The sequence below is a fragment of the Myxine glutinosa genome, chromosome 13 (genome assembly GCF_964187855.1).
Source record: "Myxine glutinosa chromosome 13, kmMyxGlut1.1, whole genome shotgun sequence".
Lineage (NCBI taxonomy): Eukaryota > Metazoa > Chordata > Myxini > Myxiniformes > Myxinidae > Myxine > Myxine glutinosa.
The window spans coordinates 44,851,041-44,869,894 of record NC_136273.1 but is presented as its reverse complement, the minus strand read 5'-3'; the positions used below and the strand labels follow the sequence as shown (position 1 = coordinate 44,869,894).

At 43.8% G+C, this 18,854-nt stretch overlaps 1 protein-coding gene across 1 annotated transcript in view; it reads right to left on the bottom strand.

Annotated features, from left to right (window-relative positions):
- LOC137438890 (uncharacterized) overlaps positions 1–18,854 on the bottom strand; it is a gene marked incomplete in the record, with an annotated part of 494,558 nt that overhangs the window by 203,483 nt on the left and 272,221 nt on the right. The window contains 3 exon segments of the mRNA XM_068134344.2: positions 11,128–11,181; positions 11,870–11,923; positions 12,095–12,139. Of these exon segments, the coding sequence (XP_067990445.2) occupies positions 11,128–11,181; positions 11,870–11,923; positions 12,095–12,139 (153 nt within the window).

Genomic DNA, 18,854 nt, shown 5'->3' with positions numbered 1-18,854 from the left:
TGAAGCCGAGCTTGGTGAGAGGCAGGAGCACCGGCCCAGAGGGGAGAACAGTTTTCCATTGAGCTGCGGATGAAAGCCTTGTATGTGGTGAGGAGCCTCAGGAGTGCCAAGGAAGGACTTCGCACGACAGAGGATGCCCAGTCGGCGACTGGCTTTGGAGGCCAGATTAGAAATGTGGTTTTCCCAGGAAAGATCATGGCAGATAGTGAGACCCAAAAGCGTGAGCGACAGAACTTCTTGGAGAGGATTATTCAGAAAGTAGATGGTAGGGTTGTCCAGTCGGTCTTTTCGGAGAGACATCGTAAGAGTATGAGATTTGTCAGGATTGAAAGACATGTTCCACTTGTTTGACCAGTCTGTGATTTTGTCCAGGTCTGCAGAGAGCGAGGAGGCTGCAGACTGCCGATCTGAGGGATGAGGAATGGAGCGGCAGAGAGTGGAATTATCAGCAAGGAGATAGAGAGGATTTTCAAGAGAGTCGGAGAGATCATTGATGAATGAATGATCCTTTTCAGGCCATTTTCCCTGCTAGAGCGGGGGTTAGCCTTGCGGGCCCCATGACAATCATGGTTCCCTGTTTGCGGCAATGTTTTTATGGCCGGATGCCCTTCCTGACGCCAACCCTTGGTCGCCTCTTACGATGCGCAGGGATACGGTGTACCTATTCTAAATCGGGGTACACACCGTGATCATTCATCCCAGCAAGCTGGTACTCAAATTGCCGACCTCGGAAGGATGACAGGCTGAGTCAACCCCCCTGGCGTTAATTCAATGATCGACCGGGATTCGAACCCAGGATCCGAGGATCCCAACCCGGCACCCTAACCCCTAAGCCAACACCAGGGCTGGTCATGGAGCTCATGATGAAGACCAGAAAAAGCACAGGGCCCAGAACACTGCCTTGGGGAACTCCAGCCTGAACAGGAAGGGGAGATGAGAGAAACCCATTCAGGGCCACACGTTAACTACAACTAGAGAGGAAGTCCGCCAGCCATGCGTGGAGATTTCCATGGATACCATAGGAGGAGAGTTTGGTGAGCAGAGCGGGGTGCCAGACCGTATTGACGGCACGTGATATGTCAAGGGAGACAGCACTAATTTCCTGTTTGGCATTGAGGACCTCCATCCATTGTTGAGAAAGCAGAAGCAGCATGTCCAGAGTAGAGTGACCTGGTCTGAATCCAAATTGATGATCAGAGATCAAGCCATTGAAGAAGAGGAAAGATTTCATATCCGAAGCAATGATGGATTCCATGACTTTGCTGATAAATTGATCATGAAAGTGCTTCCTTTAAATATTCTTCAAAAATTTGAATTATAAGATCGTCACCTGATGCTTTGGATGTTATAAAATCGTTAGTATAGTACTGGTAGTTTTTACACTGGTAATTTTACTACACATTAGAAGGTAGGTGGTCATCTCTGGAAAAAGAGCACTGGTGCATTCAACTTGCAATCATGCTTTAATGGTAACATAGCCAATTACAGTATGGATATACACAGGGCAAAGGTTCTAAAAATCTGATATCACTAACGTCAGTCCCGGCTGAATTTGCAAAGGTACGCTAACTGCCATGATAAACAAATTAAAACTGATGGTTCAATCATTAAAACCCTTCCTCTTGTCTTGTCGGAAGAAGGACTAATGCCGGAAACGTCAACTTTACTCTGCTTCCCACGGTGCTGAGCAAACCTTTGCCAACCTCAGTTGATAAAACCGAGAGTTCGAATTTTCTTCTGACATAGAACAACCTTGACAAAATCGTATGTTCCTCTATCACTCCAGAGTGATTTTCATTCCCATCTGAGCACTTGACTCGAAGACAGACAGACTAAAGTAAGTGGTGAAAACAATGCTGCTAACTTCATGTGACTCCCTTTTCCCCAAGAGAGAGAGAGAGAGCTGGATCTACTGGAGACTCAGTGGTGTAATAGTTAGTGTGCGCTGCAAGTCTAGGAGGTCGGTGGTTCAAATCCAGGCCGAGTCATACTAAAAACGTTAAAAATGTTACCGAGTCGTACTAAAAACGTTACAAATATTACGTGCTGCTTCCTTGCTCGACTCTCAGTATTTAAAAGGATAAGAACACTGCTAACAGGTTGACATCCATGGAGAGGAGTTTCCTCCTTTTGAAATTCTTCCTTCGGAAATGCCCCGCTGCTGAGCACGGTTGAGAAATGCGGCGCCATTTTCGTGGCATCGCTGGCACCCAGAGTTCACCGGGAAATTACGGCACCTCCCTAAAGTTCAGTGGACTGTGTTTGTCTCATCCAACAGTCCTGTGTTGTGTCTCATGTATTTGTCTGTATGTCCATGTGTATGAGCCTGGTGTTGGCTTAGCGGTTAGGGTGCCAGCTTGGGATCCTAGGATCCTGGGTTCGAATCCCGGTCGATCGCTAAATTAACACCAGGGGGGTTGACTCAGCCTGTCATCCTTCCGTGGTCGGCAAATTGAGTACCAGCTTGCTGGGATGAATGATCCCGGTGTGTACCCCAGTTTAGAATAGGTACACCGTATCCCTGCGCATCGTAAGAGGCGACTAAGGGTTGGTGCCAGGAAGGGCATCCAGCCATAAAAACATTGCCTCAAACAGGGAACCATGATTGTCATGGGGCCCGCAAGGCTAACCCCCGCTCTGGCAGGGAAAATGGCCTTTAAAAAAAAACGATCATTCTATTCTATTATATTTCCATGTGTATGAGATGTGTGTAAGCTCTACTAGGAGCCTCCTTGTGTAAAAAGGAAAACTCCATCCTGTAAAAAAGGAAAACTCCATCCTGTAAAAAAGGAAAACAGCCTGCTTCTGTCCCCTGCCAGATGATGGGCTCCCTCAACTTATGTTGAGGGGTGACATACTTGCCACACATGCCTGCGAGTGCAGATTAGCGAGAGTGAGCAGCCATGACAACCGCACAGACAGAAACAATCCCTGATCTTTTTCTTGAACCCAGTTATGTGGAGCTAGAAATCAGCCTTTACCACTCAACCAAAGAGCCTACTTGAGCTGGACCTCTCTGCAGAAACTTCTAGGTTTGCGTCATTTGCACGTTGCTCATCATGGAGCTCATGATACTGTGATCGCAGCATTAAATATCATCTAAAATGTTGATTTGTCCATGTCTCCTTAAGTCCTTATCCTGCATACAATACAGTACATGTACAATCCTTCCATGATCCTTTGTCACTGTTGGTGAATAATTGGTATTTCTCTCGTTAATGTTCTCACTGCAAGCATCAACATTGATATCTTGAACGTTGTCAGTATCGATGACTGATTTATAAAGGTACTGTAACAATATGACAAGAATGAGAGTGAGCTTGTTCCATCTCATTCTATGTACATCACCCAACTTTCACGTTCCATCAGTCAATAGGCCTTGATAGCCTTCTTGTTTCTGTTGCCGATGAGGCCCCATAGTCTAGCTGTATGTTTATCAGACGATTGACCCATAACCCCCTGACTCATTTTTAGTATGCTTTTCTTTTTACTAAAACTCCCCCACCTGGCTGACCCACAATTTCTGACCCAGAACATTTCCTCGGGGATACATATTAAAAGACAATTCAGCAGCCCTCTTTCGGCTATATGAGATTCAGCTACTGGTGCCTAAGCAATACACAGAGAGCGATCAAATTAGTTTGCATGCCAAAATTCGGATTTCCCAGGATAACACTTGCAAGCTGTTGAAAAGGGGGCACCGCATCTGCATAGCATGATATCTCCACTAAAAACCTCATTGTTGGCTTCCACTTTGCCTGCCATGGCTTCGGTGATGGTATAAAACAATTTCTAGAGTGTTTAAAGTTCCCAAGAGCACAGTGAGCTCCATCTTTAGGAAATAAAAATAATATGGAACTACCCAGACTCTTCCCAGAACTGGCCGTTTGACCAAACTGAGCAACCAGGCAAGAAGGTCCTTGGTCAGGGAGATCACTAAGAAACCAAAGACCACTCTTACAAAACTACAGAGTTCCTTGTCTGAGATGGGAAAACCTGCCGGAAGGACAACAGTCTCTGCAGCACTTCACAAATCTAGGCTTTATGGAAGAGTGGCTAGATGGAAGCCACTCCTAAGAAAAAGGCACATGACAGCATGACTGGAGTGTGCAAAAAGGCAGATAAAGACTCATAGGAAGAGGCAAAAGATTATGTGCTCTGATGAAACAGATATTGAACTATTTGGCCTGAATACAACGCGCTACATCTGGTGGAAACCGAGCCGAGCTCATCACCCATCAAACACAATCCCTATCATGAAGCATGGTGGTGGCAGCATCATGCTATGGGGATGCTTTTCAGGGGCAGGGATAGGGGAGACCTGTAAGCATAGATGGAACAATGAATGGAGCTAAATACAGGCAAATTATTGAGGAGAACCTGCTCCTGGGTGCAAAAGACCTTCGACTGTGGCGAAGATTTACGTTCCAACAGGACAATGACCCTAGGCATACAGCCAAAGCAACCCTGGAATGGCTTCAGAACAAGAACGTGAGAGTCCTTGAGTGGCCCAGCCAAAGCCCAAACTTGAATCCCATTGAAAATCGGTGGAAAGACTTGAAGATTGCTGTTCACTGACACTCCCCATTCGACTTGACAGAGCTTGAGCAAATTTGCAAGGAAGAATGGGAGAAATTCCCCAAATCCTGATGTGCAAAGCTGATACAGACATAGCCAAGAAGACTTGAAGCTGCAATTGCTGCCAAAAGCGCTTCCACAAAGTAATTGACTCAGGGGATTGAATACTTATGTAAATTAATTATTTCTATCTTTCATTTGTAATGATTTTGTAAAAAAATATTCATATATATATATATATATATATATATATATATATATATATATATATATATATATATATATATATATATACAGACTTGGCATTTAATATGGAATATTTTTTCTTTCTTGACTTGGGTTTACTTTCTGAACTCGGTATATCAATCTGGTGAGTTTCTTTTACGCTTCGGTGATTTCTTTGTTAAAAGAACCATGTCACTGATTGTCTGTCACAGCAAGAAGTCAATAACAGGATTATATCACAGGTGGCGTGACAAAATGTACAGACAGGTACATTTGACGATTGGCTTCACAATCGGGTATATAAGGGTTGTTGCGTTCTGTATTCGTGGAAAACAACTGCTGCACGTCTACAAAAGTTATTGCCGCTTCCCCTGGAGATGGTCCGTCAACTCGACAATGCTATTTGTCATTTAGTGGTGGCTTTACGAAATTCCGGCATGAAACAGCGTGCTATTGCTCGGCAGTATGGCATCACTCAAGGTCAGGTGTCAAAGATCCTGAAACGAAATGCTCAGAGGGGTGTCCCTACTCCAATACCGAGGTCAGGACGTCCCCGCAGAACCACAAGGAGGGATGATTGCCAGCTGCACCGGTTAGTCCGCAATGGCCGTACCAAGTCAGCTAATCGGCTTATGTCTGAGTGGCAGCAACTGGCAAATGTGCCTGTATCCAGAACGCTAGTCAACCAATGACTGGTTCAAGCAGGCTATCGTGCCAGGCGTCCCCTGAGAAAGCCACGTCTGACCAGACAACACTGCCAGCGCCAATTGCAGTGGGCCAGAGAGCACCGTCAATGGCAGCCAGGACACTGGAATCACGTGATCTTCAGTGACAAGTCTAGATTTCTGGTCTATCGTCAATATGGCCACGTCCGAGTGCGCAGACAAGTGCATGAAGCCTACAACGAAGATTGTATAGTGCCAAGAGTCCAAGCTGGAGGTGGTGAGGTGACTGTTTGGGCTGCTTTTCATGCAGGGGGCAAAACTGACCTGGCTGTTCTGAATGGAAACCTGAACAAGTTCAAGCACAGGGCCATTCTGGAAGAAACATTGCTTCAATTTGTTCGTGCAGCCTTTCGAGGAAACTTTGTCTTCCAAGATGACAATGGACGGCCTCATCATGCTCGCATGATCCAACACTTTCTTGCTGACCGTGGTGTAGAGCATATGGAGTGGCCTGCCATGTCCCCGGATATGAATCCAATAGAGAACTTGTGGGCAGAATTAACGCGTCAAATCGACAACTTGGACCAGCAGCCTGCCTCTGTGCGTGAATTGCAGCAGGCTATTGTAACTGCATGGCAAGCGATTCCTGTCCAAACCTTGGCAAATCTCGTGAACAGCATGCCTCAACGTGTGCGTGCTCTCCTGAATGCTCGTGGGGGTTACATGAAGTACTGAACTGTAATTTTACTGTCCGTAATCCCAGTCGTAATTTAACTTTTGTTTTTGTTAAAAAAAATTTTTGGCTAATGTGCAAAATAAAGAGATACTTCTGGAAAACGCACAGAAGTTTAACACAGAACTGTCCATGAATTGAGTTCGATATCAGTTTGCATCACTTTCAAGGATCAATTTATTTTCTTCGAAATGTCAAATGTGGTTTTTGTTTCTTTTAAAGGTCACATTAACAAAATCTAGAATAGTTTCAACATAATTCCAATGAACTTTTGGTTCTAAGTCATCTAGAAAAGGAAGTTCACCCCCACAAAAAAAAATTCCATATTAAATGCCAAGTCTGTATGTACATATATATATATATATATACATATATATATATATACATACATATATATATATATATACATACATACATACATATATATATATATACATACATACATATATATACATACATACATATATATATATACATACATATATATATATACATACATACATATACATACATATATATATATATATATATATATATATATATATATATATATATATATATATATATATATACAGTATATATATATATATATATATAGCCCTTATATGGATAAATGTAGTCACATGTAAAAAGGTAGGTGCATTGCATGCAAAACTTTCCTTAGTATAGGGGTGTGCCACTGGCTCCACCGACATCATCATTGCAAGAGTTAGTGGACTTTCCAAAGACAATCAGCAGAATAGTATTGCAGATCTGGTTTCGGGGGTAAGATTGGGATAATTATTTCATAGTGAATGTAAGAATAAGTGTGATGTAATTCCTGTAAATAATAAAATGTGGTGCTGATGTGTTGAGAAACATCTAGCCACGCACCCCAAGTGTCTCTATTTACGCCCCACCTTTCCAACATCATTGAACCTCCCTCATTGTTATCTATCCTTGCACTTCATGGAATTTCTCCTCTGGCTCACAGCCAATTGGTGCAGCCCATTTGCGTGATTGTGGGGACAGCATGACGACACGAGATGCGCCCAAAACATGCCCATATATATTCATTTATTCTTCATTTGTTACTCACTGTGATCGCTGTTGTGCGGGGCCATGTTCTTCTTGCTTTCCATTTATTCTTGTGAGTGGATCCTGATTTGAATGAAAACTTGTGGCCATTGGGAGAGGTCACCAAAGCATTTAACAGGATTGGCATATCAATTCGTTAGATAGGCAGATTGGGTTCGCACTGAAGCACATTAATAGCAGATCGCTAACAGTCTCACTCGCACAATCCTGAAGGCACATTTGTTGTGATTGTGTGTTCTGAAACGTCGATTCCTGCCTGAGATGGAGATTTTTTTTCTCCCATATCAGCAGGCAGCGTGATCGCCATTGATGATCCGTGACCAATACAATACCATTGTCTAAATGAAGTGGAAAAGGTGTTTACAACTGTGGTATTATTTAATTAAATAATGAAACCCATTGATTAACAAAACTTGTTTCATTATCAAAACTTGTTTCATTACCAAAACTTGTGTTTTAAATCGGCTTCATGTACAGCCAAAATGGCTTTACATGAAGCCGATTTAAAATTCATTGAAGAAGTCAATTTTAAAAACCAACATGCTGCATGGAGAAGACACTCCCCTTCTTGCCCACCGAGTGACCACTGCCGGTTCATGATGAGAACAGGTGTTATTGCTTTTAAATGAGTATTAAAATCCCATTTACTTAATAATCTTTATAATCTAAATAGTGGAGTCCATTAAGATTTATTTTAAAATATTTAAGTTCATTGAGGCTGTTTCACAGCACCACTTGGTTGTCTGCGACATAAGGGTGAAAGGTGCGAGGAGAGCTCGACGGGTGAAGTACCAACTAAGAATGAAGGTGTGGAGGTTGAAAGAGGTGACAGTAAGGGAGGCATTAAAAGAGAGGCTGAGTATGGTAGAGGATGATGTGGTTGAGCTTGAAAGTGGCTGGATGTCAATGAAAGATAGTCTGTTGGGAGCCGTTGGTGAGGTATGTGGATGGACAAAAGGACCACCGAGGCACTCGGAAACATGGTGGTGGGATGATGAAGTTGGAAAGAGGATTGACGAGAAGAGGAAGAAGTTCAAGGAGTGGCAGAAGGCGAAGGGTACGGGGGCAGAAGAGGCAGAGCATGAAAGTTACAAGGCAGCCAAGAAGGCTGCAGAGAAAGAGGTAGCAAAGGCACAGGAGGTATGTAGGAAAATGTTTGGAGAACGCTTGGATTTGGAAGAGGGTCAGAGAGCGATATTCAGGATTGCAAAGCAGATAGCGAAAGAGAGGTGCGATGTGATGGGGGTGAGTTGCTTGAAGGATGAAGTGGGACAAATCGTTGTGGATCCAGATGGAATTAAAGGAAGATGGAAGAGATATATGGAAATGCTGTTGAATGCAGAGAATGAATAGGACGGCAACATCGAGAGTAACCTAGTTTTAGGACCAGCAGAGAAGATAACTGAGAAGACAGTTGAGGAAGCGATAAAAGCAATGAAGAGTAGAAAAGCAGGAGGGCCGATGGGAGTTGTGGGAGATATGTTGAAGGCAGCAGGAAGTTGGGGTGTGAAGAGAATGACAGAGATCTGTAATCTAGTGGTGAAAGAAGGCGGAATTCCAGTGGATTGGGAACTGAGTACCCTCGTCCCTCTATACAAAGGGAAAGGTGACCCTCTGGACTGTGGCTCGCATCGAGCGATAAAGTTATTGGAGCATGGAATGAAGGTATTGGAAAGGGTGTTGGAGAGGATGATAAGGAAGAAAGTGAAGATCGACGAAATGCAGTTTGGATTTATGCCAGGAAGAGGAATGACAGACGCACTTTTTATTGTAAGGCAGTTGCAGGAGAAGTACATGGAGAAGAGGAAGAAGTTGTTTCTTGGGTTTGTTGATCTGGAGAAAGCATTCGATAGGGTTATACGCGAGGTAGTGACATGGGCATTGAGGAAGTTAGGAGTGGAGGAATGGTTGATCAGAGTAGTGATGGCAATGTACAAAAGAGTACACAGCTGTAAGCACGAAGGACGGGAACAATGGTGAGTTTGAGGTGAAGGTGGGAGTGCATCATGGGTCGGTACTAAGTCCACTACTATTTGTAGCTGTGATGGAGGTGCTGGCTCAGAACGTAAATGAGGGTTTACCGTGGGAGTTGTTGTATGCAGATGATCTGGTGTTGATTGCGCAGAGTATGGATGGACTGAATTAGAAGATGAACAAGTGGAAGGAATATATGAGGCAAAAGGTCAGAAGGTGAATATCGGAAAGACGAAGATGATGGCAAGTGGCAAAGCATGTGGTGAGGTGGATATAACTGGGAAGTGGCCGTGTGCTGTGTGCAGGAATGGTGTCGGAGGGAACTCCATTCAATGTACAATGTGCACTGAGTGGGTTCATCAAAAATGTAGTGGTCTGAGAGGGTCATTAACCAGTGTGGCTGCTACATGCAAGTATAAGGTGTGTACAGAGGGAGCTGCAGATGGAGGAAATGTTGAGTTGGATCTTGGAGACTGCGTGAAGCTGGAAGGTGTGAAAACATTTTGTTACCTCGGAGACATGCTGAATGGAGAAGGTGGATCAGACTCGGCAACGGTTGCTGGAGTGAGATGTGCATGGAAGAAGTTTCAGGAACTGAGTGGCGTGTTGTTGAGGAGGGGAGTGTCGTTGAAGCTGAAGAGAAAGGTGTATGTTGCATGTGTGAGAAGTGTTATGATTTATGGGAGCGAGACATGGGTCATGAATGTAGAGCAGCAACGAAGGGTTGAAATGCGAATGGTTCGGTGGATGTGCGGAGTATCGTTGAGAGAGAGGAAGACAAATGATGAATTGCGAAAGATGATGGGAATAGAGCCTGTGATTGATGCTGTGAAGAGGAACAGGTTGAGATGGTTTGGTCATGTGTTGAGGAAGGATGAAAGTGACTGGTTGAGAAGAGTGATGGAAATGAATGTAGAAGGAAGTAGAGGACGGGGAAGACCGAGAAAGACTTGGCTAAAGGTGGTGGAAGAAGAAATGCGGGCAAGGGAGTTAACAAGGGGAGATGTAGAAAAGAGGGCGAAAAGAGGGCTAACCCAAGCTCTAGCAGGGAAAATGGCCTCAAAATGACTTTTGTTGTAATAAGACTTATCCTTTATTAGAATTAAGCACACATGTATTCCTGAGCACATATATAATTGTAAGCACACATATAATTGTAAGCACACATATAATTGTAAGCACACATATAATTGTAAGCACACATATAATTGTAAGCACACATATTCTATCTGTAAACTTGAATAAGAAATATTTACGTCAGCAGTTATATTTTAATAATTAAATATATCATGGCGTTAATCGGACGGGACAACGGAGGGGAGAAGGACACTAAAGCGGAGACAACCCTTTTTGTTCCTTGACTGAAATAACATATGGTTATAAACATCTTATGTAATCTTTTACACTGAACACATGGATACTCTGTCTTCAAAGGTTTTATGCCTGTAGTGGGCCCCCTGTCTCTTCGTGTTTGACATATATTTTGTCGTCACTCAAGATATCACTGTCCCGACTTCGGGTTTCAATAATTAAACAAAATGCGGATCAGACATTTCTACACAACAACACATTATCTCCTCAAGGCCTCTCGGCCCCCTTTTTCCACCCTCCATACTCTGTGCTTACTGGTGCACCACGTCTTGGTGTGAAGAACACTATTTAAAGGGCTTTTTCACTAGGGAAATTCAGAGATATACTGGCTGAGTGCTGTCATTCCTGTTCTTGTAAGGTATTTCTTTTGGTGTTTCTTTTGGTGCCTCCTTTGTTTGTATTAAAGTCTATCTATCTCTCCGAGTAATAAACGCTTCATAGTCAAACCACGAGAGGACATTAAATTTCTTCCTCGACACAACCCAGTGAAATATTTGCACTCACAATTTCTCCTCTCTGTCCTGGATGTCCAGGTATTCCTTCCTTCCCAGAAGGTCCCTGTGTAATAAAGAAAGACAGTACAATCAGTCCATTCCAAAACTCACTGGCATAATGGTTAGAGCGTCCGCTCTGAGTCTGGAAGCTCATAGGTTCGAAATAATGTAAAAAAATTCATGTGCGACTTCCTTGTTTGACACTCAGCATTTAAAACGTATAAAGCATGGACAAACAACTATAGGTTGGCACCCATTGCACAGGCTTGATGGCCCTATTGGCCCTCTTTTGCATTTAAGTTCATTGTAAGGGAACTCAATCGTCCCAGTGTGCCTCCTGCCTCTGACACTTTTGAAATCACCAAGACAATAACAAAGAGGTATCTCAAAAGTGGAGGACCTTTATTGTATATGTGACAACAATATGTTAAAGACACTAGATTGGCATCCCAAAGGATGTGGGTAAAATTCTGGCTGAAAGCAGCGATTTAAAGGTTTGAATTCTGAGCTCCACAAAGCCGAACTCGTCTTTGCAGAATTACCAGGTTGCCATGGGACTGTTAATTAAAACACAGTAACCTCACCATTGACAGTCAGAAAGGAGTGGCTTACTTGGAGTTCCAGTATGCAGTTGATTGCGAATGCCCTTTGAGCAGCTTGTGATGTGCACTAAAATGCTGCCCATATAAAGTGGTGCCAACTATGTATATTTCATTGAATTGCAAAGATAGTAGGGTAAGGTAAAGACTTACCGGAGGGCCTTTGGATCCCGGAAATCCAGTTGGGCCTTGGGATCCAGGAGGTCCCTGTGGAATGGGACAACTGAGATGTCATGTATGATGTTGGTGATGCGAAATTTGTACGAGCCACTTGATAAAAGCGCAATATCTGGTGTTTGTGCTTTCAAATGTGATGCATTGTATTCAATAAAAAATTCTGAGAATTAGCATCCCAAGAAACATGATGAAAAAGCTCACCCGTTCGCCTTGGAGTCCAGATGGTCCATCAGATCCAGTGGCTCCCTGCCGGCAAACATCCATACATTCACACAGAAGATCCTCTTTGGTAGTAATGGAAGTGGGGCATCTTTATGTTTTGGTAATTATATTCTTGTATAGCTATGTATGTACTATAGGCAGTGTATATATACAGTAGTGGCCAAAAATATTGGCACCCTTGCACTTTTTGTCAAACAACTCACAATTTCCTCCAAAGATAAGTTGAAATTGACAAAACTATTTGGTCTCCACAATTCTTTATTTCACTGTTAATATTACAGAACCTTTGTTTTTGATTCAGAACTTAATATATCCTTTTAAATCAGAAAATAAAAAGAAATGGTTATGACAAAATTATTGACACCCGAGACTTAATATTTGGTGGCACAGAATTTGGACAAAATAACTGCAGTCAAGCACTTCCTATAGCCATGCATGAGATTCCTACACCTCTCTGCTGGCAGTTTGGCCCACTCTTCTTGTGCAAACTGCTCCAGTTCTCCCATATTTGAAGGGTGCCTTCTCCCAAACTGCTGTTTCCCACAGGTGTTCAGATCTCCCCACAGATGTTCAATGGGATTTAGATCTGGACTCAATGCTGACCACTTCAGAACAGTCTAGCGTTTTGACTTGAACCATTTCTGGGTACTTTTTGAAGTGTATTTGGGGTCATTGTCCTGCTGCAAGACCCATGACCTTCGACGGAGACCCAGCCGTCTGACACATGGTTGAACATTGTGCTCCAAAATGCCTTGGTAATCTCCTGATTTCATGATGCCAAGCACACATTCAAGGCACCCGGTGCCAGAGGCAGCACAGCAACCCCAAAACATCACTGAAACTCCTCAATGTTTGACTGTAGGGAAGGTGTTCTTTTCTTTGAAGGCTTCATTTTGTTTTCTGTAAACATAGAGATGGTGTGCTTACCAAAAAAACTCTAATTTTGTCTCATCTGACAACAGGACATTCTCCCAGAAGGATTTTGGCTTGCTCAGTTGTGTTTTGGCAAACTCCAGTCAGGCTTTTTTATGTCTCTCTCTCTCAGCAGTGTGGTCTTCCTGGGTCTCCTACCATAGAACCCCCTTTCATTGAGTTGGCGACGGATGGTGCGAGTTGAAACTGTCGTAACTTGTGTCTGAAGGTCAGCTTGAATCTACTTGGCAGTTGCTCGAGGTGCTTTTTCCACCATTCAAATATACAGTGCCTTCAGAAAGTATTCACACCCCTTGACTTTTTCACATTTTGTTGCGTTTCAGCCTGAATTTAAAATGGATAAAATTCAGATTTTTTTGGCACTGATCTATCCAAAATAACCCAAAATTTTTACTAAATAATTTAAAATGAAACACAGAAATATCTAATTTACATACAGTAAGTATTCAACGCCCAGAATCAATACTTCATAGAAGCGCCTTTGGCAGTGATTACAGCTTCCAGCCTTCTTGGGTATGTCTGCATCAGCTTGGCACATCTGCATTTTCTCCCATTCTTCCTTGCAGATTTGCTCAAGCTCTGTCAAATTGGATGGGGAGCGTCGGTGAACAGCAATATTTAAGTCTTTTTCACAGATTCTCAATGGGGTTCAAGTCTGGGCTTTGGCTGGGCCACTCAAGGACTTCCACATTCTTGTTCTGAAGCCATTCCAGTGTTGCTTTGGCTGTATGATTGGGGTCATTGTCCTGTTGGAAAGTAAATCTTCACCACAGTCTAAGGTATTTTGCCTCTGAAGCAGGGTCTCCTCAAGGATTTGCCTTTATTTGGCTCAATTCATTGCTCCCTCTACCCTTACAATTCTCCCAGTCACTGCCACTGAAAAGCATTCCCATTGCATGATGCTGCCACCACAATACTTCATGGTAGGGATGGTGTTAAATGGGTCATGAGCTGTTCTTGGTTTCAGCCAGACGTAGCACTTTGCACTTAGTGTTCAATTTTCATCTCATCAGACCACAGAATATTTGGCCTCATGCTCTCAGTCTGTCATGCGTGCCTTTTTGCAAACTCCAGGTGTGCTGTCATGTGCCTTTTTCTTAGGAGTGGCTTTCGTTTGGCCCCTCTCCCACAAAGCCTATATTTGGGAAGTGCTGCAGAGACTGTTTTCCTTCCAGCTGGTTCTCTCATCTGAGACAAGTAACTCTGTAGTTCATAGTGGTCATTGGGTTATTGGTCACCCTCCTGGCCAAGGTCCTTCTTTCCCGGTTGCTCAGTTTGTTCAGACTGTCAGCTCTCGGAAGAGTGCGTGGATCCATATTTTTTCCATTTCCTAATGACGGAGCTCAATGTGCTTTTGGGAACTTTCAATACTCTAGAAACTATGTTATACCCTTCCCAAGATCTATGCCTCCTCCAATTATATCTCGAAGTTCTACGGACAGTTCCTTACTTCATGGTCGAGTTTGCTCTGACAAATTGCTCTGACATGCATTGTCAACTGTGGGAACTTATATAGAAAGGTGTGTTTCTTTCTAAATCATATCCAATCAATTGATTTTGGCCACAAGTGAACTCCAACAAAGTTGTAGTGACCCCTCAAGGATGATTAAAGGAAATTGGCTGCACCTGAGCTAAATTTGGAGTGTCATAGCAAAGGGATTGAAATACTTATTGACTCAAGACATTTCAACTATTCATTTTAATTAGTTTGTAAAAATTTCTACAACAAAAATTCCACTTTGAAATAATGGGGTGTGTAGATCAGTGACAAAAAAAAATCTCAATTTAATACTTTTAAAATTCAGGCTGTAACAGAACAAAATGTGAAAAATGTCAAGTGGTGTGAATACTTTCTGAAGGCGCTGTATACTGTATATACATACTGTATATGTATACATATATGTATTTATACACATACGCATGTTTAACCAAAGTAGCACAATGACCCTGTGTCATGATGCTTACGTCATGTGCATAAATGATACCAACACATCACCTCCAAACTAGGAGGCATCTGCATGGCACTCTAGTCTTTGCAGATTGAGATTAAAGCTCTATGGTCACAAATAAACGATTCAGCAATATGTTGTCCTGATGAGCCCATGCCAATGGCAAAATCTACCTCTGCTTTCGCCAGTTACAAATTCTCAGCAAGGCCATGACAGATCAATCTGCCCCAGAATCTCATTGTAACTGTGAGTCCATGCAACTGATCCCACTTGAAAACCCAAATGCATAGCAACCGCGATGAATCGCAATGCAGGTTCATCGATTCCAAATTGTCTCTCAACTCAGGAAGTTTAACTTGGTCTTACAGGCGCAAGGCTGGTGTGACCTGCTTTACAAGGAATAATACAAACATATTCAACTCGTACACATAGGAAAACAGCACGATCTTGGAAATAAAACAAAATTTGAAGTTGCTTGCTTGTCTCCCTCATCTCCCTGAATGATTAATTTTTATTTTATGAAAAGTTTTTGGCTGCAATATCAAGCCAAAAAACAATGTTGCATACGGTTGAACGGATCAGGACATAACAGAACAAGAGAGATACTAAAATGAGAGGGGGGAGGGACACACCAACACCAAGAATGAGACAAAATAGAGGGGGACTTGGACAAATAAGGGATGTAGGGGGAGGAATGAGGGCTATTGGAGGACACAGGAGGTGGACAAGATGGATACAACCGCAAATTATCAGGAAGAGAAAATTGGAAACTTGGAAAAACGTGGACTTGGGGAGGGGAATTGGAATAAAGGGGGTAGAAAAGATAATGGTTTTGGATGATGGATGATCTGTCTTTAAGATGTTGGTGGTGAACAGCTGCCTTGAAGACCTGGAGGGAAGAACGAGATTGAAAAGAGAATGCGTAAGTTGGTTCCACCAGCAGGAAAAAAGAGGAACAATTGAGTGGAGGTGAGCAGTGAGCGATTCTGTGACTTTCACCAGAAGACAGTTGGTTGCTGGCAGACCGTGTGTGCCCTGCAGAAACCCTAGGTGGAAGGTGGTATGGGGTGAGACGGAGCAAGCAGAGGCTGCAAGACCAGAAAGGAGGCAGTGAGAGAGAGAGTGAGAGAGTGAGTGAGTGAGTGAGTGAGTGAGTGAGTGAGTGAGAGAGAGAGAGAGAGAGAGTGAGAGAGTGAGAGAGTGAGAGAGTGAGAGAGAGAGTGAGAGAGAGAGAGAGTGAGAGAGTGAGAGAGTGAGAGAGTGAGAGAGAGAGAGAGAGAGAGAGAGAGAGAGTGAGAGTGAGAGAGAGTGAGAGAGAGTGAGAGAGTGAGAGAGTGAGAGAGTGAGAGAGTGAGAGAGAGAGAGAGAGTGAGTGAGTGAGAGAGAGAGTGAGAGAGTGAGAGTGAGAGAGAGAGAGAGTGAGAGAGAGAGAGAGAGAGAGAGAGAGAGAGAGAGAGTGAGAGAGAGAGAGAGAGAGAGAGAGAGAGAGAGTGAGAGAGTGAGAGAGTGAGAGAGAGTGAGAGAGTGAGAGAGTGAGAGAGTGAGAGAGTGAGAGAGTGAGAGAGTGAGAGAGAGAGAGTGAGAGAGTGAGAGAGTGAGAGAGTGAGAGAGTGAGACCGAACTCTCTGTGATGTGAAAGTGATAAGCCCATAGACTCAGCTTCATCGCAGGAGATTCTAATGATCTTGAAGGCCTTGATTTCCTCGGCAGCAAACTGAGTAACGTGTGAGGCAGGTGTGCCAGCACAGGTGGGAGCTGTCTTACCTTTCACCCCTTAACAAATGGTCAGTTAAGAGTTACCTGCAAAATCAACAAAGAGATCAAGATGATTTTCCAGAGAGTCAGAGATAATTGATAAAGATTAGGAATAGGACGGAATCCAGAACACTGCTATGTGGCACTCCAGCCTTGACAGGGAGAGGAGACGAAAGGATCCCGTTGAAATACACGTGTTGGCTACAAGAGTAGAGGTCTGTAAACCATGTGTGGAGTTGCTGGCCTTGGATGCCATAGGTAGTAAGTTTGGAGAGCAAAACGGGTGCCAGACTGTATTGAATTATTGAGATATATCTTGAGGAGGACCATTATTTCATGTCTGAAAATGAGGGCCTCCATCAATTCATTGTTGGAAGAACAGAATCAAAATGTCCAATGTAGAGTGACCTGGTCTGAATAAAAAGGCCGTTCGATCATGCCATCCAAGAAAATGAAGGATTTAATGTCAACTTTGATGATATTCTGTGACTTTGCTGATGATTGGAAGCAAGCTGATATGTCTGTCGTTAAAGGGATCGGTTTTTTTTTAACCTTGCTTATATAATTTGGTGATGTTGGCTGACTTCCAAGCAGATGGAAGATGGCATAGGGCAAATTATAGGGCGAACAGAACAAAACAGAGAAAGAGCATATGCAAGAGCAGCAGAGCGGGTATTTAGGACACGTGAGCTGATGTCGCCCAGTTGCCTTAGCAGAATCGAGGGATGCCAGAAGCTTCTCCACATTCCCAGGTGCAAACGACGCAGAGTCCAGGAGCAGTTGGGTGCGACAGGCAATAGAGGGCCAACATTTTGAAACAAACAGAGAATTGATGTATTCGGCCTTCTCATGAGGGGTCAGTTGTGTGGCCATTTGAAGTGAAGAAAGGGATGGAGGGGGGAGCATACTCCAGGGATAGACATAACAAGGCATCACCAGGTTTTAGATGAGGGAGACAAGTTTGAAAGTTCAATCTTGAGTCTGGTCAGATGTTTTCTTGCTCTCCTGAGAGTGGACACACAGCTTATGTGGGTTTTGTGGAATGATCTGAGGTTGCCTTCAGTCGGAGTTGCCTTCAAGGAAGAAAAGGCAAGATGTTTCAAGGCAAATGCCTAACAGCAGGATTCAGTTTGCCATGGGTGGTAGGAAGGGTACGAAAACTGAAGACGAGATGGGATGGTGAGAGCAGGTTTCTATGGAATAATTCCCAGGCTGGGTTAATATCATGGATGGCAGAAATCTGAGACCAGTCCTGAAGTGAGATGGTGGCTTGTAGGACCTGCCAGTCCGACTTGGTGAACTGCACGACTAACGTGCACCTAGGTGGCTCTCTGAGAATAACCAGAGAGATGTTGACTCTCACAAGTGCATGATCAGATGAACCAATTGGAGCATAGGAAGTGCAGGAGACATTAGCATGGAATTTGGTGATCACCAATTCTAGAAGGAAGGATTTGCCATTGGTAGAGATCTGGGTCAGAAATTTCACAGATGGAGTCAAGCCCATGGGGTCACATAAGTCTTTGCTGAAGTGCCATGGCTAATGAGAGAGTTACCAACACCCAGTGGTGACAATTTAAATCACCACATATGAGGAAAAGAGAGTTGGCATGAGTGGTTAGAAGTTTGCCCATGTTGGCGAAGAGGGATGTAAATGGGGTTCTCACTGTTTAGAGGATGGTACATCACACAGACAAACAAGTGGTGGGAGTGGAGGAGAATTCACCACCAAAAGCAATCATGGGGGCTGGCAGATTTAAGGGCTGTGTGTAATGTGGATAGGAGATCGGAGAGAGAGTGCAGGGCAGGGGGTGGGGGAAGTGGGAGCTCTGAGTGTGCGATTGTGGGACAGGGGAGGGAGAGTGTGGGATGGGGGGAGCTGGGGCGGGGGTGTGGGAAGGGAGGCTATGAGGATGCAGGACGGGTGGAAGCTCGGAGCGAGGAAGTGTGTAAAAGGATCAAGTGAGGGTGAAGATGGGAGCAGGCAAGGAGAGGGGTAAGGTAGGGGGATTTAGGGGGGGGAGGAGGAAGATGGGAGTAGTGGAATGAGGGGGAAGCTTTGAGCAGGTGGAACGAGGGGCAAGCTTTGCTGAGTAGGTGGG